The 24,666-nt window shown below is 45.0% G+C and overlaps 2 protein-coding genes across 2 annotated transcripts in view; both read right to left on the bottom strand.

Annotated features, from left to right (window-relative positions):
• The window catches only part of AP-1-2beta (adaptor protein complex 1/2, beta subunit), a 49,538-nt gene extending 41,316 nt beyond the window's left edge, over positions 1-8,222 (bottom strand). The window contains exons 1-2 of the mRNA XM_080268196.1: positions 8,170-8,222; positions 5,338-5,497 (exon numbers count right to left, since the gene is read on the bottom strand). Coding sequence (XP_080124322.1) covers positions 5,338-5,467 — 130 coding nt within the window. The 5' untranslated portion in view covers positions 5,468-5,497; positions 8,170-8,222. The remainder of the gene's footprint in view (positions 1-5,337; positions 5,498-8,169) is intronic.
• Positions 8,223-15,369: 7,147 nt separating this feature from the next.
• LOC145394208 (5-oxoprolinase) overlaps positions 15,370-24,666 on the bottom strand; it is a 103,903-nt gene continuing 94,606 nt past the window's right edge. The window contains exon 25 of the mRNA XM_080268197.1: positions 15,370-16,193. Within this exon, the coding sequence (XP_080124323.1) occupies positions 16,035-16,193 (159 nt within the window). The 3' untranslated portion in view covers positions 15,370-16,034. The remainder of the gene's footprint in view (positions 16,194-24,666) is intronic.

Here is a 24,666-nt window from a genome sequence, read left to right on the forward strand (position 1 = left end):
TTTGAGTGGGAACACCATTTTTCCCTTGCTTTCAGATGATGGATTCACATTTTAGAATCACACATTGCATTTTAAAAAATCTATTTTTTCCCTGAGTCACATTCACATATCAGGTGTTTTGCACACTGATATCCAACATACTAGGAGACCCCACTGTACATCCTCGTGCCAAAAACATCTAACCCACCAACACGATCCTCTCCTCCTCCTCATGGCTGACAGTAAAGTATGAAAGAATCCTTGGTTACTACTCAAATCTACACTCCAATCTGACTACATCTGATCATTTGTTTAAGCTAAAAGGGGGTACGGATCTGCAACATATTAAACAAGCTGCAGTAGCCTAAGGTATCACTCACAACAAAGTCATGTGCTAGATGTATTAATCTGAATCCCTATGAGGCAACTGAACCAAATTTTTCCACCATGTAATACCACAATCCACTTACTCGGTGGCATTGCTTTGAGTGTCTGCCCTTTCTTCTCTTCCATCCTTCCTCTTCTGTCTTAGTTTCAGTCACTCTTTCCTCTTTCTTTTGCCTAAGGATGACTTTACACTCCCTCTTCTGTCTTTCCTTCATTGTTTCCTCTTCCTTCTGCCTGTGGATAACTCTACACTGAGTGACAAGCCAAATGGTTTCCTGTACACCAGGAAACCATTTACTACATTTGGTGGTAGCCATATAACCAAATTATGGCACCTGTGGTTTAGTGGGTAATTAAGGTGCTCCAATCAGATTGAGCCTGTGTAGGTTTATATCTAAGGGATGGTTGGGGTATATTGCTCACGTAATGCCACTCGGATGAGTAAGGCTGGTCACTCTCATCTTAAATGTCAGGACCAACTTGCCTAGCCCCGGATTCCTATGCTCCTCATGGGGCAACAGAGGATTGGATGATGAATGATGAAATGAAAATGAAACTTTCATGTTAAATTTCTTTCCCCACTGTTATTAGCCATGTTCTTTCCACTGTATCAGCCTTATTTCTTGGGTGTAATGGTGGACACTTACTCCCACATCTGCAAATTCACCAAAATTTATTAGTCACTTTTTCATAACTCTTCCTAACCTTACATTTTAATCTAATCTACCCTACTCTAGCCTAGCCTAATACTGTACTTGAAACTAACCTACAGTAACTAAAATTCATCCTCTCCCATTCCACCCCATCCCAATCCACCACACCCCATACCTCCACCACAACCTACTCCTACCCCATCCCCTCGACCTATACCACCACTTTCTCTCCGTGCTGCAGCAGCCAAAACACATCGCACACACAACACAAACATCCTTCAATTAAACATAGATGGCATAAACACCAAAAAACAAGAATTTACACAATTCATCAAATAAAACATACACACTGCCATCTTACAAGAAACAAAACAACACAGAACACAAAAAACACCTACATTTCATAATTTCATCACCATTCGACAAGACCGGGCCAACAGCAGTGGTGGTGGACTCATCACCCTGGTACACAAATCCATCAACTTTTCAGATACCAGTGCACACACAAAGTCACTTTTTCCCCCACATGACACCACAACAGAAATACAATTAATTAAAATATGCACTGGTAACAAATCACATATAACAATTGCCAACATATACATTCCCCCCCAATCATCCTCCACAGTACCACACAATTACTCTCCACAAATAAGCAACATCACTAACATACCCAACATCATCATGGGTGGTGATTTCAATGCCAAGGTATCGGCCTAGCATATCAACAACCTTCACACAGACAGAGGGCTCGTACTACAATCCCAGACAGATCATCTTTTCATACTGAATAATCTCCATCAACATACCCATATCCCACACCAAGCCCACTTCCTCCCATCATTCCCAGACATCATCTTTTGCTCCCCAAACCTCGCCCCCACTACATCATGGAGAGTGATCAACATCCTTGGATCTGATCACCTCCCAAACATCATCACTACCAAAACCAGAATCACCCCAGCTGGCCACAGACACATACACTAATTATAAGAAAGCCAACTAGGAGGCCTTCACAAATGAAACAGAACAACATTTTGAAACATTAAATAGTACATCCATCACAAACATCAACACCGCTGTGCACACTTTCAATTATACAAAATGCAGACAAAAGACACATCCCTAGAGGCAACAGAAAGAGATGCAACCCCAACTTCACACCAGAAATTAAAGGCCTCATCAGTCAATGGGACACACTACGACACTCCCCAACACCCCATACAAAAGACACTGTACAACAAATACAAGAACTCAACACTCATATAAACAATAAAATATCAGAACAGCAAACACTGAACTGGAAAAATTATCTCCAAATACTTGACCACAAAACAAATACCAGTAAATTCTACAAAACACTAAACAGCATCACACTCTCCAACAGCAACACTGCCCTATCGCACGCTGCCATCACAACAACAGACACCATACCTTCAAACAAACAACAAGCAAACACACTCATCAATCACTTTTCACATGTCTGCCACCTAAACCCCCATTGTGATAACCGACGTATCATCCAATGTAAGAGACACTTCCTCACAGACTCAGACTTCGCATCTTTCACTTACAACCAGACGAAGCACATCATTAGCAACCTCAAGCACTCATCTGCCTGTGGACCAGACAACATAAGCAACATGCACCTTAAAAACCTTGGACCACAAAGCATACAAGCACTCACCAACATATCAAACTACGGCTACTCACACAACATAATACCCAACATCTGGAAGCATGGCATTATCATCACTATCCCCAAACCCAACAAAGACCCCACGTTACCTTCATCACACCACCCCATCACATTCCTCTGCACTCCCTCCAAAGTCACTGAACGACTGGTACTACATCTAGCTAAACCTCACATCCCCCTAGCCCCCTAACCCCATCACAACATGGTTTTAGGCCACTATACTCCATAAACACTCCTCTTACAGACCTTACACAGAGGTTTTTTGATGGCATGAATTCAGCTAGGCCATCACACAGAACACTTCTAGTCACACTAGACATTAACAAAGCTTTTGATGCCATCCCCCACCACATCACAAACAAAATACAGTAAGCCCTCACTATAACGGACTAATTGGGGCGCAAGCCATTCCGAAAAACGTGAAATTCCAATAAAAGCGACGTCTAGACTTCCCCCTGCTAACCCGGACTTTTCCGATATATCAGACATCAGTCCGGATCTCATGAACAGTTTTTGAACCGTTTTAACTACCACTGCAGTACTGTACTGTGTTATAACTTCACTACATTAATCAAATGGTAGTACAGTATATATAATAATACTGTACTGTACAGTGATAAACATGTCTTTTATTTACCTTATTGTGGTGAACATACCTGAAGTGGTCAGGCAGTCCTGACTGCTTCTGGCTTTATCGGACTTTTTCCAATACATGAAAATTTAGTCTGGTAGCTCCTCGAGTCCGATAAAAGCAAATTCTGGTCTACTGAAGTCCGTTACATTGAGGTTTTACTGTACTCAATACAAACATGCACAATAACACAAAAAGATGGCTGGCAAACTACTTAGCAGGCAGATGTGTACATGTAACATTTGCCGGTCAGTCTTCGAACATCAGAAACTTTTCACAAATGGCGTCCTCTGTTTTGTCCCCTACGCTCTTTAACCTATACTACATGCATGACATACCCACACCCAACACACCACAGATACACATAGCTTCCTATGCAGACGACATAACACTTACATGTACATACTAAAATGCAAACAAAGCTGCACACTTCCTCCAACCTTACCTCAACACACTACACAAATGGTTCACCATCAACAAGCTCAAAATACCCCAGCCAAGTCTACAGTGACCCTTCTCACAAACTGGACAGCAGAACACAGTCACAATCCACAACTTACCATAGACAACACTCCCCTACCACACACACACACACACGCACACATACACACCAAAATCCTTGGTGTAACACACAATACACAATGTCATTTAAACAACACATCACAAACATTAAAAATAAAATAACACCAAGACTCAATGCCTTAAGGTCACTTGCCCATACAACATTTGGACACAACAAAGAAACCATCGCCATGGTATACAAACAATATATACATTCAGTAATGAATTATGCAAGCCATGCTTGGGATACTAACCTCACTAAAACACACTACAACACTCTACAGACCATACAGAACAAGGCCCTAAAATTAATCATAGGCTGCACAGCTACTACACCCACAGACCAGCTACATCGAGAAACCGAAGTCCTCAAAGTCATGGAGCATCTAGACAAGAGGCACCCAAATTCTCACTGCAGCTTCCACAAACCCACAACATCCACTTCACTATATGGCAGCACATTCACACACACCATGGAATATCAAAACAACACCCAGCACACGATATCATACACAAATACTGTCATCTCTCCCTCCTCACCCGCCTCAGACCGGCTTCCAGAAGCATATCCATACTCAAATCACTCGCTTCTCCATTCAGTCACTTAAAGACAACACACAACTGCATGCACGGCCTCCTGATATCCATCTTTCTGAATCCTATCTCCCTCGTGAGGACAGGGTCCACCTGGCCAGGCTGAGATGTGGGCATCATCCAGCCCTCTTAAGTTACCAGAAGAGGCTGGATGACTCTGTCACTGATGTCTGTCCAAGATGTAACACAGCACCCCATACTATTAAGCACATTATGGAAGACTGCACTGCACATAATCACCTATGCCAACAACACAACATACATTCCTTGAGAGCTCAGTAGGAGAGCCCGGTCTCGGCCGTGACCTTGCTTAGGGACTCGGGGCTGTTCGGCCAGACTGCCTAGGAACAACTGCTACTACTACTGTACTAAGATTTAAGTAAGTTTTAGTACATCCGTCATTACACCCATGAAAATTATAAAACATCAAGAAAACAAGATCACCAGTGAAAAAGTCAACACTAAACATCATTTACACCAACAGTTACTAAAGACAAAAAAATAAAGCAGAAAAAGTAAATAAAAAAGTACAGTACTGTAAATGAATTTTGGTAGACTTAATATCTTCTAGTACACCTGAGGAAAAACATATCTCAATGGGGCATTAGGAACATGATGATGACAGGAGGAAAGAACTCAACACAAAACAACTGTTTACCACCATGAAAACAGAATAATCCAGGAAAACTGGAGGAATAAGAATTATATTGGTAAGGTCTTTCTGCTGCCTAAAGTATAACAGACATTTACCTAGATCAGTACAAGGTATTCAAGACATAAAGATGGAAACTTTATGCCCAGTTCAAGTGAATGGAACATATTTCCACACTTACCAACAGTCATAGAGGCAATCACTTTCTTCACTGCCTCCTTCTTCTTTTCTTTTTTGTCGCTGTTGAGCTCCGACTTGAGCTCAAATATTTCACCTTTTTTGGTGGTGGTGAAATATTTTGAGTCTGTCATAGCTGCCGGATTTTCACTCCCCGCAAATATCTGGAGAAAAATGAGGATGCAGCTTTAGTATTACACTCAGATGTAATGCAGTCCAGCACATCCATCTACATCAGAACAACTGACACCCAAACTTATGTTCATCTATCTACCTATCTATTTATAGCCAGACACCTTAATCTTTGAAGGGGTTGTCATAAATGAATCACCACCATCTCTACCATCAGGCTGCCGTTTCACCGACTCACATTCCAGACACATATACCTCTCCATTTAAGCCCTCCATCTTATCCTTCATTCAAATACTGTGCCTCTCAACCCCATCCTCCATTTCATCCTTCGTCTCCCTTTTCCCCTCCCCCCTCCACCTCACAGACACACACTCTCCTACTCTATTTCTCATTTTCCATCCTCTCAACATGGTCAAACACATGTTAACCTTCAAAAATACTGTTTTATGACAATGTGTCCTTGTAACTCCTTTGCTGCACTTTGACATAGTTCAGTCAAATAAAATAATCTTGTTTAATCATTTTAAAAAATAATAATAATAATTTTCATTCATTCATTGCCAGATGCCATGTATCCCAGACAGGGTGGCCAAGGGCTTAGAGTTAATTGTTTTACAGGGAGGGGCACTAATCCTCCACCAACCCCACTTGACACGTAGGGATGCCAACAGCATCTGGTGTTCCCAGGCGGTCACCCATCCAAGTACTAACCAGACCCAACGTTGCTTAACTTCGCTGATTGGACGGGAAGCGGTGTACCCTAATAATATATCACTTTAATCTAATGACACATTTCATTTTGCTGCTGCCAACTCCAGATGATCTTAGGTAACTCAAGAAAGTGCTGTAGAAGTGACGAGGATATTGAAGGCATCATCTATCTCCATTTTGAAAAGTATGTTGTATAAGAGCCAGTCCTAAGCTAAATAAAATCATTTGAAAATAACAAAAATTAAACACAATGTCACTGAACTGTAGGGATTAATATTGCATGAAACATGGTGTAATGTCTTCTGATAGTTTTACATATATATATATACTGCTCTAGTTATTAATGTGGTTCATAGCGAGCAAAATATGCTATTAGATTTTTTATATATTATTTTCCTGATAAATTAGGAGTATGGTATTCTCATATACTGGACTGAAATGGCTCATAATATACAGACAAGGCCACTAACACAAAAGTAAACAAATACCATAATAAATTAACAATTAACCTGAGCTAAACAAAAATCTATCTATCTATAGCCCGAAGCCCTAATCCCGCAAAGGGTGGCCGCAGACAAAACGCCTCCAAGTCGCTCTGTCACCTACCATTTGACTACCCTCCCCCTAACTCACCCCCCCTCCCTCATATACCTGTCAACTCCATCCCTCCACCTCATCCTCGGCCTACCCCTCCCTCACCCTCCCTCCACCTCACCTACATACACCTTCATAGTCAGTCTTTCATTCTCCATTCTCTCCACATGTCCAAACCACCTCAGTGTATTTCTCCTAATCTTCTCAACCACATCCAACCCACAACATTCCTTCACTTCTTCATTCGTAGCGAGGGGAAATGAGCAAAATCCTATCTCCCTTGTGAGGACAGGGTCCACCTGGCCAGGCTGAGATGTGGGCATCATCCAGGCCTCTTAAGTTACCAGAAGCTGGATGACTCTGTCGCTGATGCATGTCCAGAATGCAACACAGCACCCCATACTATTAAGCACATTATGGAAGACTGCATTGCACACAATCACCTACACCAACAAAACATACACTCCTTGAGAGTTCTGTGGGAAAGCTCGGTCTCAGCCATGGCCTTCCTTAGGGACTCAGGGCTGTTCAGCCTGACAGCCTAGGGAACAACTGCTGCTACTACTACCCACTTATTTATATATAGGGAACACATATAGGTCAGTTATATGGTTATCACCCAGCATTGTACATGGTTTCCTGGCTTACAGGAAACCAGTAGGCTTGTCACTCAACGTAAAACCACCTGAAATGGAAAGAAGAGTAACAAAAAGTGACAGGAAGGATGGGAGAAATAGGAAGAGAGGAGGGTAGATACAGAAAAAGAATGATAAAGGTGAAGGAAGAAGTAGGCTGCACTATAACAAGTGAGTGAACAGTGGTCGCCACCATCTACAGTACCACCTACTTCACACATGCAAATTTATTCCATATTATGACAGTGATGTGTACCTAAAGCAGAATTTATTTACTTTGAACTATGCAATGTATTGATCCACATTATTATTTCTTTGTTATGGATTTATAAGCATTTACTATAATTCACTGGTACCAGTATGATATATATATAACAATCTATAAATTTCAACAACTTACTTGCCACATAGCCTATGGTAATTGGGATATTTTTCCGAATACCAGACGAACTGTATTTGGTCAATTTGGTAATACGTGTGGAGGCTCAGGGGTTACCAATTTTACCTTTCATCCAAATAACTGAATACAATCTTCTTCACGTTTCTAACTGGCCTTTATAAGACCCATAAAACACACAAAGGAAAAAAAATTACTCAAAACAATTCCTCTCCCACATAGACCAGGCTGTCATGGATGGCTGTTGTGGTTTGTGGGGCACATTTATTCACTTAGGGACAACAATAGGTTCTAATCACCCTCCTGACCGCTACCCTCCCCCCTCCTATGACCTCAGCAGTGAACAACGATAATAACTATAATCACCTGAAAACCCGAGATAAAGCGACCTGCTCCTCCCTGACAGTTCCGCCCCTCAACGTCACTCGACTCCCACAGATGGCGTCGCCGTCGAAATATTTTATCACAATTGTTGATTATTAGCTGGGAATTTATTATTTAAAAATAATTGTACCTTTAGTTGCTTAATTATTGCATTCCACCTAAAATGTCTATTATATCTGTGATGCTATGAATTTAGAAAACAGTACCAGAGCCTAGATTTGATTACTCATCACAATGATCCGTGATCACGGTCTTCCCCGCTACCTTCAGTAAATTTCATCTTCAGGATATGTTTTTTACTAGAACAGACCTATATCACATACATGTGATTTGTTCATAAATACTGTTGTACTGGGTGTTTTTAGTCCGACCTCTCGTCTTAAGAACACCAGCGACTGAGCGGGGTCCTCTTTCCGGACCGGAAGTAAAGCACCCAAAAAGGAACAGGATGATGCCCACATCTCAGCCTGGCCAGGTGGACCCTGTCCTCACGAGGAAGATAGGATTCAGAAGAGTGGATGTCAGGAGGCCGTGCATGCAGCTGTGTGTTGTCTTTAAGTGACTGAATGGAGCGGTGAGTGAGCTGAGTGTGATTATGTTTCTGGAAGCTGGTCTGAGGTGGGCAAGGAGGGGAGAGATGACAGTATTTGTGTATGGTATCGTGTGTTGGGTGTTGTTTTGATGTTCCTTGGTGTGGGTGGATGTGCTGCCATGTACTGTAGTGGATGTTGTGGGTTTGTGGAGGCTGCAGCAAGAAACTGGGTGCCTCTCATATCTAAGTGATCCTTGACTTTGAGGACTTTGGTTTCTTGATGTAGGTGGTCTGTGGGTGAAGTAGCTGTCCAGCCTGTGATTATTTTTAGGGCCTTGTTCTGTATGGTCTGTAGAGTGTTGTAGTGTGTTTTGGTCAGGTTAGAAGCCCAGGCAGGGCTTACATAATTCATCACACAGCTGCATGCACGGCCTCCTGACGTCCACCCTTCTGAATCCTATCTTCCTCGTGAGGACAGGGTCCACCTGGCCAGTCTGAGAAGTGGGCACCATCCAGCCCTCTTAAGCTACCAGAAGAGGCTGGATGACTGTCGCTGATGCCTGTCCAGGATGCAACATAGCACCCCATACTATTAAGCACATTATGGAAGACTGCATTGCACACAATCACCTACGCCAACACAACATACACTCTTTGAGAGCTCTGTGGGAAAGCCCGGTTTCAGCCATGGCCTTCCTAAGGGACTCGGGGCTGTTCTGCCAGATTGCCTAGGGAACAACTACTACTACACTCCTCGCCATCATTTGCTCCTCCTTCCATACTCACGTCTCCCACCACACCCCCACCAACTCCACACTCTCCCCACAGACCCCCCACACACCCCCAGCAACCTCACCTCCCATATCAACCACCACCGCCACATTGCCACCTCCGAACACAAAGATGTGCCAACTAGCCAAGGAACCTCCCACCCACCCCTGACCACCTCACCTCGTGACCCATGCTCCACGCCGCCTACCCTGCCCTGACCACCACCACTCCTAGATCCGGCCATCTCACGCCTACACACTCCTCACCCTCACTCATTCCTCCTTTCACACCCATGTTCTCCACCAGACCCTACACCAGCTCCACATCCTCCCCACAGACCCCCTACACACCTCTGGCGACCTCACCTCCCAGATCACAAGCACCAACCACCACCACACTGCCACCACCAAACACCAAGACACCACCACACTGCCACCACCAAACACGAAGACACCACCACCCAACCCAAGAATCCCCCACCCCCACCCGGCCACCTCACCACGTGGCTCAAGCTCCTCGCCACCTACACCTGTCCTCACCACCAGCACTATACCAGATCTGGCCGTCTCTCTCACCCACCAGCAAGATACACACCCATACCCTTACCTCAACCCCCACCAGCTTCAACAACACTCAGACAAGCCACCTCCAGTTCCCCCACACCAAATACCTCCTCCATAAACATCAATATACATCAGGCGGGAGGGAAAATTCCAGTGGCAAGACCAACCAGGACAATTATGATGGGTCCCTTGCGACCTCATAAAACCCAGGTCACCTCACCTATCTCCAGCATTCAGGTCAGAGTCACCAGCCAGTCACTACACACCGCACCTCCGGAAAAGAAAATCAAACACGTGCTCTGGACTCATACCCAGTGAAATAAACAATGCCTCCGAGGATACCACAACTTCTGTTCTCCTGCAAAAAACCACACATACCTCCACCCTCAAGATAGTGTACCTACCCCACCAGGAGCCAAATCTACTCACACAGCGCTGGATCTCACTCCTCCAACACCTCACGCCAACCTACCAGATCGCTACCTCTAACGTGTACCACCTCCAGCCACGGGGACGTAACTTTTTCAGCTGTGACGGTGGTGAAATACCAAGGGGAGACCACAGAGAGGCGCAACAAGAGACCGAGCAAAATGGGCATATGTCTCCAACCACCAGGCACCCCTCTTCCCCTCAAAGGAATCCACGGGAGGTACATCACCCTGCTGCATTACCCTCCATGTGGACCAGCGCTCACCAAGTTCGGGGCAGGATCTGTGTACCAACAGACTCCCTAAGCAGGACCACAACGATGCCCACAGTGCTCGTCGGATAAAGGATGCCCACCACGCTTCTTTCACTTACTTCCCCCAGTGGGACCGCGACGATGCCCACTGTGCTTATTGGGGAAAGGGCGCCCGCCGTGCTCCTTTCACCTACAGCCCCAAGCAGGACCACGGCAATGCCCACCGTGCCCACTGAGGACAGGACATCCACCGTGCTCCTCTCACCTGCAGTCTCAGGGCATAGCAGAACCACGGCGGCGCCCACTGTGCCCATCGCGGAGGGAACGCCCACCATGCTTCCCTCATCTGCAGGACCCACCCGGAGCAGGACCGTGGCAACGCCCACCGTGCTCACCGGGGAGAGGACGTGCACCATGCTTCTCTCACCTGCAGTCCCAGGGTCTAGCAGAACCAAAGACATGGGACGAGGTCATTAAGTGTGACCTCAGGGTTAAGGGACTGAACAGGGAGGCTGCAATGGATCGTGCAGCATGAAGAGCTGCCATTAGGTGACCAAGGCCGACGCATGCAAGCATGTTGGATCCTTTAAAAACGAAACGAAACGATATATATATATATATTTACATATATATTTACATATATATATATATATATACATATACATATGGGGGTAGGGGGTTTTTCAAGAATACTCCTTCAGTACTCCTGCTTGTTGTACTAGGTGACTAAAAGGGTTGGCGGAGGGTTAGTGCCCCTCCCTGGAAAACAGTTAACTAAAAAGACAAATAAGAAGCCTCGGACAAGGACTGACCAAAAGATGATGACCAAGGACCGGACAATAGACATGGTACTGATCGCGACATGGAATGGAAGGGGTGCGAGTGATGAGGTGAAAGAGAGAGAGATTGTCCAGGTGCTTGAGAGTGTGAAAGTGGATGTATATGGAGTAACTGAAACCAAATGGAGAGGAGAGAGTGTGAGAGAATGGGAGTATGGATGGGGTATACCTGTATGTGCAGGAGTAGGTGAGAATGAGACGGCAAAAGAAGGAGTGCGTATTGTAGTAAGTAAAAGATGGAAGAGGAACATAAGAAAGTATGGATCACTTGGGTCAAGGATTGTGTGGGTAAGATTGAAAGTTGGAATACAAATGTGGGCAATTGTGTGCGTGTATGCGCCAACGCAAGATTGTGCAAGCAGAATGAGAGAAGAGTTCTGGACAAATGTGGAAGTGTGCATGGAAAAGTTTGGAAGGTATGAGAGAGTGTTTTTGACTGGTGATATGAATGGTAAAGTAGGGAATGTGAAGGTGGATGGAATAGTTGGTGAGTCGGTTGTGTCTGCTAAGATAGATGAGAATGGTAGTGTGTTAGTGGACATTTGTGCCAGGAGGAGGTTGGTGATAGCCAGTACCTTCTTCAGGCACAAAATGATCCACAGGTATACATGGCGAGTGATGAGAAGGGTTGATGATGAACTGAATGAAAGGAAAGCAATGATTGATTATGTGTGTGTGGATGAAAGGATGTGAAGATGTGTAATGGATGCAAGAGCTTATAGAGGTTGGGGGAGTGGACTTTCTGACCACTACTTGGTGGTGGCCAGAATCATGTTCCAAGTAAGATGGAGATATAGAAGAAGGGAAGGACAGGGGGAAGCAGTAGTTGCAAGGAGAGAGGAAAGGTTACAAGAGGATGAGAAAGAGGCAGAATATAAGAGAAAAGTGGAGGGACAATTGGGTAAATATGAATTGGAGCAGATGGGGGATGTGGAAGGTGTGTGCAGGATATTCACAGAAGAATTATGTGCAGCATGTGATGTGGTGTGTGGGGTGAAGAGAAGACGGAGGGGGTGCAAGGAACAGCGTGGTGGAATGAAGAGGTGAAACAGGCTGTGGCACAAAAGAAGAAAGCATACAATGAATGGATGAGAAATAGGAGCGTGGAAGAAGTTGCGAGGTGGAAGAGAGAGTTATATGTAGAAAGGAAGAGAGAGGTGAAAAGATTAGTAAGAGAGAAGATCAGGACCATCTTGCTTAGCCCCAGGCTCCTACGCTTCTCATGGGGCAAAACGGGATTTGATAATGATAATGATGATGATGATGATGATGAAAAATAATGATACTGAAGTGCTAAGTGACACAATATAGTGCAAAATCTAAGTGACATGTATAGTGGTGTGTGGTGGTGAAGTGAAGGGTGGTGGGCGATGGTGAGGGTCACTGAGGATGACAGACAGCTACAGCAATGCACAAAACACCGAAGATGACATTACTTCCACTTATCTCTACGACAATGTAGGAGCATCTAGGCAATCACTGAAATGCTCATAGGTAAATAGAAGGGTAGTAGTAGCAGTAGTTGTTCCCTAGGCAGTCTGGCCGAACAGCCCCGAGTCCCTTAGGAAGGCCATGGCCGAGACCAGGCTTTCCCACAGAGCTCTCAAAGAGTGTATGTTGTGTTGTTGGCGTAGGTGATTGTGTGCAATGCAGTCTTCCATAATGTGCTTAATAGTATGGGGTGCTGTGTTGCATCCTGGACAGGTATCAGCGACGGAGTAATTCAGCCTCTTCTGGTAGCTTAAGAGGGCTGGATGGTGCCCACATCTCAGCCTGGCCAGGTGGACCCTGTCCTCACGAGGAAGATAGGATTCAGAATGGTGGATGTCAGGAGGCCGTGCATGCAGCTGTGTGTTGTCTTTAAGTGACTGAATGGAGTGGCAAGTGATCTGAGTATGGATATGCTTCTGGAAGCTGGTCTGAGGTGGGCAAGGGGGGAGAGATGACAGTATTTGTGTATGGTATCGTGTGCTGGGTGTTGTTTTGATGTTACTTGGTGTGGGTGGATGTGCTGCCATGTACTGTAGTGGATGCTGTGGGTTTGTGGAGGCTGCAGCAAGAAACTGGGTGCCTCTCATGTCTAGGTGCTCCTTGTCTTTGAGGACTTTGGTTTCTTGATGTAGGTGGTCTGTGGGTGTAGTAGCTGTGCAGCCTGTGATTATTTTTAGGGCCGTGTTCTGTATGGTCTGTAGAGTGTTGTAGTGTGTTTTGGTGAGGTTAGAAGCCCAGGCAGGGCTTGCATAATTCATCACTGAATGTATGTATTGTTTGTATACCGTGGTGGTGGTTTCTTTGTTGTGTCCGAATGTTGTATGGGCAAATGACCTCAAGGCATTGAGTCTTGGTGTTATTTTATTTTTAATGTTTGTGATGTGTTGTTAAAATGACACTGATGTATTGTATGTTACACTAAGGATTTTGTGTGTGTGTGTGTGTGTGTGGTAGGGGAGTATTGTTTATGGTGAGGTGTGGGATGTGACTGTTCTGCTGTCCAGTTTGTGAGAAGAGTCACTGTAGATTTGGCTGGGGCTATTTTGAGCCTGTTTGTGGTGTTTAGCTTTCTTGTGCATGTATTTTTTTTGTTTTTTTTTCTTGTGCATTACTCCAATCAGATTGAGCCAGTGAAGGTTTATATCCATGGGGTGGTTGGGGTTTATTGCTCACGTAATGCCACCCAGGGTTGAGTGAGGTTTGTCACTCTCATCTTGAAAGTCACGACCAACTTGCCTAGCCCCGGGCTCCTGCGCTCCTCATGGGGCAATGAAGGGTTGGATGATGGATGGATGGATGGATGTATTAATATGAAAATTACTGAATAGAAAATGGGAAGTGAAGGGGTTAAGGTACCCTGCTCTGACTCCCCTACACAACGTCCCAGTCGATGTCTCCGAAGCCCCCCAATGACAACAACGAGCAAAGAAACAGGGAAGAATATGTAGGGAACACATATATCATAATATGAAGAGGCTGTTAATTCTGCATGATCGAACAATTTTGGATGGTACTGCACTGATACTTTTAGGGGCTAGTGTACCTCTATCAATACTATCACTCCGCACATTCATCATGAATTACCTAGAACCATTACCGATCCCCAGTAACCTCTTCAGTATGGCGACCTCTTTTGCACTTTATTCTTGCTACACCATCGTCTTTTCTGCAGTTAAACTGACCTCTTGCAGCAAAGGAACTAAAGGACTTTCTTTTTTACCTGTTAACTACTAAATGACTCTCCTGAGATGAATAAAACTGCCTTGTGGTAGAATGCATAAAATATACATTATCACAGTGTATGTAACTGCCTGCCACCATTCTTTCCTCTATAAACATGATCATAATCATTTTTTTTAATTACCTTTGCCTAACAAGTGGGAAATTACTTTTATTTACCTTACTATGAAATAGTGTGATAATTAGGTCACGCACTTAAAAACAATTTACACTTATTTATCAACCCTTAAAATTATGATAAACTTGTATAACTTCAAATGAATGTACAGTACCACGGCACTTTGAAATAATAACAATATGAAGATGAATTACATCATTCACCATATGCCTGAGTTAGCTAATATAAATCTTTCTATCACTGTATTACTAGGGTACCAAATCTGCTTTTATAATACATGGCAGAAGTGGAGTCGCCACATCCAACACCTAAAATTATTACTATACCATACATGCATTACTTATCTTATTAAACCAAAATTTCAAGCACCCATTCTTTAAATTTAATAATTATTCAGTTTACACAACTTCAGTTCTGTGCACACTTTCGACAATGCACTCCTTACATAAAAAGAAGACTTACTTTCTGTTCAGTTTTACATTCAATTCCAATCCACTGTGAATTATACTTAAACAAACACACTCACAACCCTGACCCATCATTTGTACATAACATTAAAACCTACAATTTCTCACACAATTTTATTTGCACAAGGCATGCAGTAACTTTTTACTGAGAAGCCTACTTTAATTACATATGACAACAATGTGATGTGATACCTTTAACATTCTAAGTTTTTTAATCTTACAGCATTCTCTGGATGCCTACACACTTTTTTCAGGCACCTACAAGATTAATTTGTTCAGCTGAGATTTCTACAAGCCAGAAGGTTGAAAACTACCTTAATTAACCTTCTGATTGCTAGACATGGCACTTGAGAGGGATGCCTCTTGTGATGGAAATGAAAGAACTAGATGACTCTGCTGCCTGGTTATAAAAATGTCTCTCAACTCCCCCCCTATCCCCAGAAAGAAGGATGGCCTGTATGAAAAGAATATCTTCAGCCTGTAGTCCAACTGGTTCACATGCAGAAGAGCACTGGGTCACTTCAATAACAACACAAACTGCTAAACATTCCCTAGGTTAAATAAAATTATCAGGATATAGCCTGAATAAAAGAACTAAGTGCATCAATGGCAGCATAATGGTTAGCATGTTTCGATAATGCACTTCACACTGACTCCTGTGCTCTTGTGTACTCATGCACACTGCCACGCTGCAGGTATCGGTGCTTCTTGCGGGGTGGCTCAGAGTATTTGCTATTGTCAGAGGCTGCATTGCCTGGGTGGCCATAACCCCCACCTCCAGGGGTAAAAAGCTGGAACACATCCTGAGAAACAATGTATCATCAGTATCATAATCATGACCTTGTTTCTAGTTATCTAAAGTCAGATGTTTTAATCCTGGAGGAGATGGCCACAAACAGCCTCCATATCACCCTGTCCTCTGCCATCTGGCTGCCCTCCATCCAATTCACACCACCCTCATTCATACACCTCTCCATTCCATCCCTACACTTCATCCTCCATCTCCCCTTCCTCCTCTTTCTTTCCGTAACTCACATACATTCTCCTAGTTAATCTCTCACTTTTTATTCTTTGCATACACCTACTCTCTTACAGCACTACTCCAAACACTTTCCTGCACATCCATAGTAACACCATAGCTTCCTTAATTCCCCAGTAATAAATGGGGTGGGTACATTCCACGAATGGGGACCACATTCTACACATATAAATGAAGACTGATATGGAAAGGATTACAGGAGAACACACACAGAAACACACACACAAATACAAATAATAATAATAATAATAATAATAATAACAGTATCACTCCCTCTTCGGTCCTACTTTCATCTTTCCTCTTCCTTCTGCCTGTGAGTGACTACACTGAGTAACAAGCCAAATGGTTTCCTGTACACCAGGAAACAATTTACTACGCTGGGTGGTTACCACATAACCAAATTATGGCGCCTGGTAGTTTGGTGGTAATTATAGTGCTCCAATTGGATTAAGCCTGTGTAGGTTTATATCCAAGGGGTGGTTGGGGTTTACTGCTCACGTAATGCCACTAAGGGATAAGTGAGGCTGGTCACTCTCATCATAAATGTCAGGACCAACTTCCCTAGCCCCTGATTCAAACGCTCTTTATGGGACGACATATGATTAGATGATGGACAGATGGATGGTAATAATAAATATTTTGTGGCAGGTGGGGGCACTCACCATCCACTCACTCGATGTAGTGCTGCTTCGGGTGTCTGCCCTTTCCTCTCTTCCTTTCTTCCTCTTCTGTCTTTCCTTCATTCTTTTCTCGTCCTTCTGCCTACAGGTGACTTTAAACTCCTCTTCTGTCTTTCTTTCCTTTATTCTTTCCTCTTCCTTCTGCCTATGGGTGGCTCTACACTGAATGACAAGCCAAATCGATTCCTGTACACAAGGAAACCATTTACTATACCGGGTGGTAGCCATATACAGTACCCTCACACCCGATACGTGTTTGTACACTTCTATTCTCATCCAGTACGGTTGGCAAAAAAATAAAATAATTTATTATTGTAGTACAGATTTGTTGGGCTAGTACGGATCAGCCGCGAAAAGTGGGCCAAATCCGAGGAGTTCTTCTCTAGTACTGACGTGCTGCATCCAGTACTATTACCCACTCGCGTGTGGGAAGATGGCCAACACTGAGGAACATTTCTCTATTACTGCCACACCAATCCAGTACATCTTCCTTGTGATGTGTGCCAGTCAAATTGTAGTATTGCACTTACCCCTGATGATGATGTGTCAGTGTGTGACTATGTGGGATTTATGAGGGAGGTTGACGAAGAGGCCTCCTCAGGATCCTGAAGGCCCTCCTCCAGGGGGTCAGTAGGACCTTTTACAGCCTCAGAAACCCCTCCCCCTTCCCCCCCCAAGCCCATCACCGCTCACCTTAACCCTTATCCGCCGGTTGACGTGTATGCATGACAGGATTCAGGGCACGCAGTGGCGCCGGTTGCCTTGCTATACCGCACTCACCTTCCCGCCGCTGTTAGAGTGCTGGACCGTTTTCTGTGATACCTACGGGGTAGGTAGGACCCACAGGTACCCCGCGGTTGCGCTGTTCAGTCTGTACTCGGCAGTGGTAGCGAGAGGAACCATGTCATCTTCCTCGATGTCGTCCAATTCCGTAGCACTGCATGAAGGGCCGATCGCCTCATCGACCCCCACTAAAGTCATGCCCTTTGTGCCAGGGAAAGGACTTAGTGATAGTGCCAAAGGACGTGCCCTACATGAAACTGTGTCATCTCGAACACTGAGAGTACGTCATCAGAGGGCAAACAAAGCTACCACGTGGAGAGCGAGCTCTCTCGCCCTCCATCCTCTACTCACTTTCCGACGCCAGAGAGGGCTCTCTGACTTCTACAGGAGGAAGGGAGAGCCTACGACAGCGATGATTTTGCTGATGAGGAGGCGGCAGATGACCCAGGATATCGGAAAAGTGGCCGTGGACCTGGCGGACATCTGCAGAAAAAACGCCGCAGAGCCATTTCCCCCACACTCTCACCACCTGCTTGCCGACGTATCTTCCTCCACCGCTCCCCCACATCTCAGCCTACCACTTCAAGGGCAGAATCACCTCAACCAGGCCCTTCAGGAGTTGTATTGCCTAGATGGGAGCCACGTGGTGATACGCAGCGCCGAGCGTCTTCGAAGGAAAGTTCCGTGTCAGGTGAGTCATCACCCGCGTACTCCCCCACCTCTCCCTCTCCCTCTCCCTCCCCCTCTCCTCCCATCCTCCCTGACCGTGGCCGTGCACGAGTGCTTGGAAAATGCAGTGCAACTGCCAGAGGCCTGCTCTACCACATGTGGGTAGAGTAGATACATTTGTGTGGGAGGATGGTGCCGGCTTTGAGCCATCTGTGCCGGCAATTGATGAGGAGGGCGCAGGTGTGCAGGAGGATGCACTTCCCCCCAGGCCTTGGACTATTAGTAGTCTATTCAAGGCAATTTTCACGACTACAATTATGCAGCACCTGGTGGATGAAATTAATTTTCACGAGGCCATGTGCGTGCGTTGGCTGGACGTACCTGCTAGCGAGAGCACGCACATGCGTGAATGGATACCTGTAGAGGTGGGGGAGATGTTTGTGTGGCTTGCCCTGACCATGCTGATGGCGCACGTAAAAAAACATGTGCTTCACGACTATTGGTCAGTGGATGAACTCGGCACACCTGTCTTCGGAAAATACATGGCCCGTGATAGGTACCTGGCAATCCTGAGATTCCTACATTTCAATCGAAATTACGGGCCTGCACCGAATGACAGGTTATGGAAAATAAGACAAATCCTGACAATGCTAAAAAAGTCATTCTCCAGGGTTTTCCGTCCGTTCCAGAAAGTGGTTATTGACGAGTCGCTGGTGTCATTCAGGGGCAGGATTGCATTTATTCAGTATGTGCCATCAATGCATCACAGATTTGGCCTGAAATTCTTTGGGCTTTGTGACTGTAAAACTGAATATGTGCTGGATGTAATAGTTTACTTGGCGACAGATGTTGATATACCTTGCGATGATCCTCATGGATTCTCTGCATCAGTTGTGAAAGTGCTGATGGAAAGGTATTTCAACAGGCACCACATTCTGTACACCGATAATTATTACACAGCCCCCGCGTTGACAAAGTATTTGCTTGACCATGGTACTGCGTCCTGTGGAACTGTTAGGGCCAACAGAAAGAGTTTCCCAGTATTTCCGGCAAATACTGAGAAAGGAGCCCTTCTGACAAAGAACTGTGGGAACATGTTAGCCCTTCTCTGGCATGATAAGAGACGGGTTAACATGCTGTCTACAGTTCATAAGGGTGTGCTGGAGGATACTGGTAAAACAGACTACAGGACCAGGGAACCCATGGTAAAGCCAGATGCAGTCAATGATTACAATATCAACATGCGGCTGGTTAATAAGTCAGCCATGCAAATTGGTGAGATAGATTGCCCACGTAAGTCCTGCAGGTGGTACAAGAAGGCGTTCTTACACCTTCTTGATATTGTCGTCCTGAACAGTTTCATACTGTTCAAGGAGCTTGTAAGGAAGCCTCTCTCTTTACAAGAGTCTGAGAGAGAGCTTGCACGCGAACTCCTTGAGCAATATTCAACTGCTCAGGTGACAGGTGCTAGGTGGGGGACAGCGGCTCCAGCTGACAGGCTCAGCTGTGCTGAGTATTTCCATCGGCACAAGATTGTGGAGATAGGGAGAACAGCAGCAGGTCGTCTGGCATACAGGTGGTGCCACGTCTGCCGCACAACCAAACCCCGTCCTCCAGCATGAAAAGAGACCTCGTACCAATGTGCAGAATGCAAGGTCCCCCTATGCCCCAAATGCTGCTCAGAGTATCACTCGAGCGTGAGTACTGAGCAGGTGTGTGGGGAAGTGTAAATAATGTATAATAATGCATTTGTGTATTTTCAGAAATGAGTGAAAAGTGTGATAGTATGAGTGAAGTATAGTAAGTGCTAAGATGTAAGTCATTCATAATAAGTGCAACAAGTGCAAATAAGTTATTTATAGTAAGTGCAATACAGAAACTGATACTGTGTATTGGATATTGGTTTCAAAATTATTGGAAATACTTAGTTTTTGCCTACGTGTTACCTGAAAGAAAACCACTTGTAAGCAGGTCACAAAGAAAAATACCTGCTTGGCTATACCTAAATTATTTCACTCAAAACTCAGGGAGATTGTGCCAAATATGAGCATCAGTGTATCTGTGATGTGACGCACAAATAATGTTAGTTGTGTGAAACATTTCTACGATTTTCACTATAACCCTGAATAGTACAAAGCAGTATGATTTACAGTACAAATAATTACCTCATACTTTACAATAATGCGTGAAAGAGCAACAACATTTACTTGTCAAAGTGTAATTAAGCGTAATGGTGATGTATAGTGCAGTTCTAAGTGTCATAGTAAAGGAGAAATAAGATTATTTACAGAAGACATGAGAACAGAAAAACGAGGTAAAGGAGAAATATTTCTTACGGAAAAAGTGAGTACAGAAAAAAGACGATATATTTCCTTTCCCACAGACCTACGGAGCATAGAGGCATTATGGAGCGGGCGGTAAATCCTTGGGTGAGCTACATGAACCGGGTGAGGACTCATTCTCATGGCGGTAAGTAAGGAGCAGTGGAAAAAAAACGATTGGAATCTTCCGCATTCCTTCCAAGGACGCACGGGCAGTGTTACAATCACCACTCCAGGCAGTGCTGCCAACGCTAGCCGGCTGGGCTGAGGCTGCAGCCAGTGGCGCGCGCTCTGAGCAGCACGCCAAAACATGGAAAATCACTCGTCCTCAACTCATCCTTACTCATCGACGGGACCACCTAGAGACCTCGGGATACCATCATTGGAAAGAGGAAGAGTTGGTGTTTTATGAACTTTTATTTGAATCTCTAGCTATTATAGTTTGTCAGACATGAGGGTTTGAAGTAAGGGTATTTTTTCCAAAATCTCAGAAATCACCCGTAGGGAGGCACGTGCTGCAGCCGGGAACCCCCCGGCGGCTAAGGGTTAAAGGTTGGTAAAATCTTAATTGTGTCAAAATTTACATTAAGCTAAAATTTTGGGAGGACTTGTCTGACATTATTCATTTTTCCCATGAGGTCTGTTGTTTGTCCAGTAAGGATTTAGTCCAGTACGGTAGTACTGTCTGACAAAAATACCATGTTGGACATGAGGGTACTGTAACCAGATTATGGTGCCTAGTGGTTTAGTGAGTAATTAAGGCACTCTAATCAGACTGAGCCGTTGCAGATTTATATCCAAGGGGTGGTTGAGATTTATTGCTCATGTAATACCATTCAGGGATGAGCGAAGGTGATCACTCTCATCTTAAATGCCTAGCCTCAAGCTCCTAAGCTCCCCATGGGTCAACATAGGATTAGATGATGGATGGATGGATGGATGGATAATAAGTTTTGTCTCCATCAATCCAACCATCTCCCAGTTTTTAACACCCATGTCAGGAGTGTAAGGGTTCAGACCATGGTTACCTAGTCAAAACACTAATGGCACGAATAACCAGGCACTCACCCCAGTGGCATTATGTGAGCAACAAATCCAAGCACCCCCTAGATGCTTAAAATCTTGGGTCACAAACATCCTTACCTTGGTTATATGGTTACCATACAACTTGGTAAATGGTTTCCTGGAATACAAGAAATTATATGCATGTCACTTAGTGTAGTCAATAGATGGTAGTACTATATTTTATACACTTCATTTACTTATGCAAGGTCTGTCCAAGAAAAAAACAGAACTTTTTAAATAGTGTATCAATGAGTCGTAGTGTGCTTGGGATGGAAGCGCTCTGTAGAAGCAACTTTGAGCTCTAGTCTAACACTAACCATATCACGCCAGGTCACTTGGTCACTGTGATACATACGCTTGGATGAACAATGAAGGATCTTGAAGAGCAAAATGTTTGCATGAAATTGTTTCAAGTTGAGAAAAACTGTTACAGAGACTTTTAAAATGATGCAACAGACATATGGGGAGGATTATTTGAGCTGTACATTGTCAAAGGTGGTTCCAGAGGTTTAAATCGAGAAGAACATCCACCAAAGACGATCTCAAATCTGGACAGCCTTCCACATCAACAGACAAAGATCAAGTTGAGAAAGGTATGCTGTGATCTGTGAAAAACATCGCCCGACTGTTCGTGAGGTCTCCAAAGAAGTAGGCATCTGTAAAAGTTCAAGCCACATGATTTTAACCAAAAAACTAAAGTTGCATTGTGCTGCTGCAAATTCTGTGCCACATCTGCTGACAGATGAGCAAAAAGAGAACTGTATCACAGTCAGTCAGGAGCTGTTTGATTGTTTGAATGCTGATGAAAACTTTGAAAAATATCATAACTGGAGATGAAGCATGGGTGTACAGGTTCAATGCCATAACAAAAAGGCAGTTGTGGCAATGAGTTGGAACATCATCACGGCAACCAAATAAAACACATCAGAGTTGCTCAAACTTGAAGGTGATGTTGATTGTCTTTTTTTTTTTTTTTTTTTTTTTTAGTGGACAAGTGTCATTCATCATGAATTTGTTCCATGTGGTCAGACAGCTGATACTGTAAAGAGTTTTATTTGGACGTCCTGAAGCATTTCAGGGAGGCAGTTTGAAAGAAAAGGCCTGAGGCATGGACAAACAAAACATGGATGCTGCACCATGACAATGCACCTGTTTCTTTGCTGCTCCTTATGTGTGAATTTTTGGTGAAGCATAAGATGATTGTTGTCCCCTAGCCACCCTACCCTCTGAATTTGGCCCCTGCAGACCCCCCCCCCCCACCCTCACAAGTTGAAATCTACCCTGAAAGGACGCCAATTTCAGACGACAGAAGAGACAGACGAACATTCACTTAAAACCCCTAAAACGCGGATCGTCGCATTTGCGACGGTCGGCCCAAAGGGCAGAACGGCGGGTCGTCGCGTTTGCGATTTGAATTAATTTTGAATAACCGCGGGCAAGCATGCTCCAGCTGGTATTGTCTATCAGTCCCGCCACCCGTGACCTACGTTTAGCACACTTGACCTTTGTACTACTGACCTCGGTTGTTGCCAAGTTTCATTTTTTTTACCCACCGACGCACCGATGCGCGGCCCTCCCTCGTCGTGCGATATGGCAACGCGCGGACGGCTGATACGTGTCAATCTGCGCCGTCATCTCGCAAGCACTTTTTGCTACTGGGAAACGCTTGTTTCCCCAGTTGTCACACTGTCATTTTTTCGCGCGGTTTGCCCCAGAATAGCGTCAGTCCACGCAAATCTGCCACGGTGACACCATGTCTAACTCGAGCTCTTCCGAGTCTGTGCCTTCTAGCCCTCCGAAAAAGGGTTTTGTGACCTCAACCCCCTTCAAAACCTTACCAGGAACTACTAAGGGGCTAAGTGACTCTGCAATAGCCTCAGAACTTTTGAAAGCCTCAATGGACTATGGCAGTGACGTCGGTGTGTGGTCGAGCCTGGCTGAGTCTGACACACAATCCAGTGCAGAGTCCGGGCCAGAAGTGATTGTTTCTGTGCCGGAGGAGACTGTGTCAGTGCCCAGCACCTCAGCAGGGAAGGCTCCGGTGAGAAGGGGCCTCGAGTATGGGAAGGGGGAAAAACGGAAAAGGAGCGGTGACCCCAGCTCACCGCCATTGTCCCCTACGCCACGTCACGCCACCGCAAGCCCGCCACGTACTCCCAGCCCTGTTCTCTCGTCCTCCTCCTCTGCTGTCCTGTCTCCTGAGTCCTCGGAGTCTCCTTCACCACCGAGAAAGGGAAGTAAACGAGCATCATTACGTTTGAGAGGTTTTCGTAGGCCTAGTGTTCATGTTGGTAGAGTTAAGTCCCCAAGTATAAGGCTAACTCGTTGGGAGGGAACTCGCACTAGGCAACTCAGCAGTCACGCCACCGCGAGTGACTTTGAGCCCAGTGATAATGTCCCTCCCACCACCACCACCACCACCACCACAACACCAACACGACCTGGGATAGCCTCTGCCTCACCTACTGTTGCCCCGCCTGCCTCACCCACTCCCACACGACCTGCCTCACCCCCCGCCGCCCCAAGCACCTCCCAGCCTAGGCAGGGAACGCTGGATGCCTTCGTGTGGTCAGAGGGATCAGATTTTGTGCCTGAGGATCTGCCCTTTGACGACAGTGAGTGTGGACTTCAGGCTGACTTCCCTGTGGACGAGGATGGTGAATGCCTTGACTACCTGTTGGCCTTCCTTGACGACGAGGTTATGGAGCACATCTGTACC

The sequence above is a fragment of the Coenobita brevimanus genome, chromosome 26, assembly GCF_032717465.1.
Source record: "Coenobita brevimanus isolate Jiangsu-jjx chromosome 26, ASM3271746v2, whole genome shotgun sequence".
Taxonomy (NCBI): domain Eukaryota; kingdom Metazoa; phylum Arthropoda; class Malacostraca; order Decapoda; family Coenobitidae; genus Coenobita; species Coenobita brevimanus.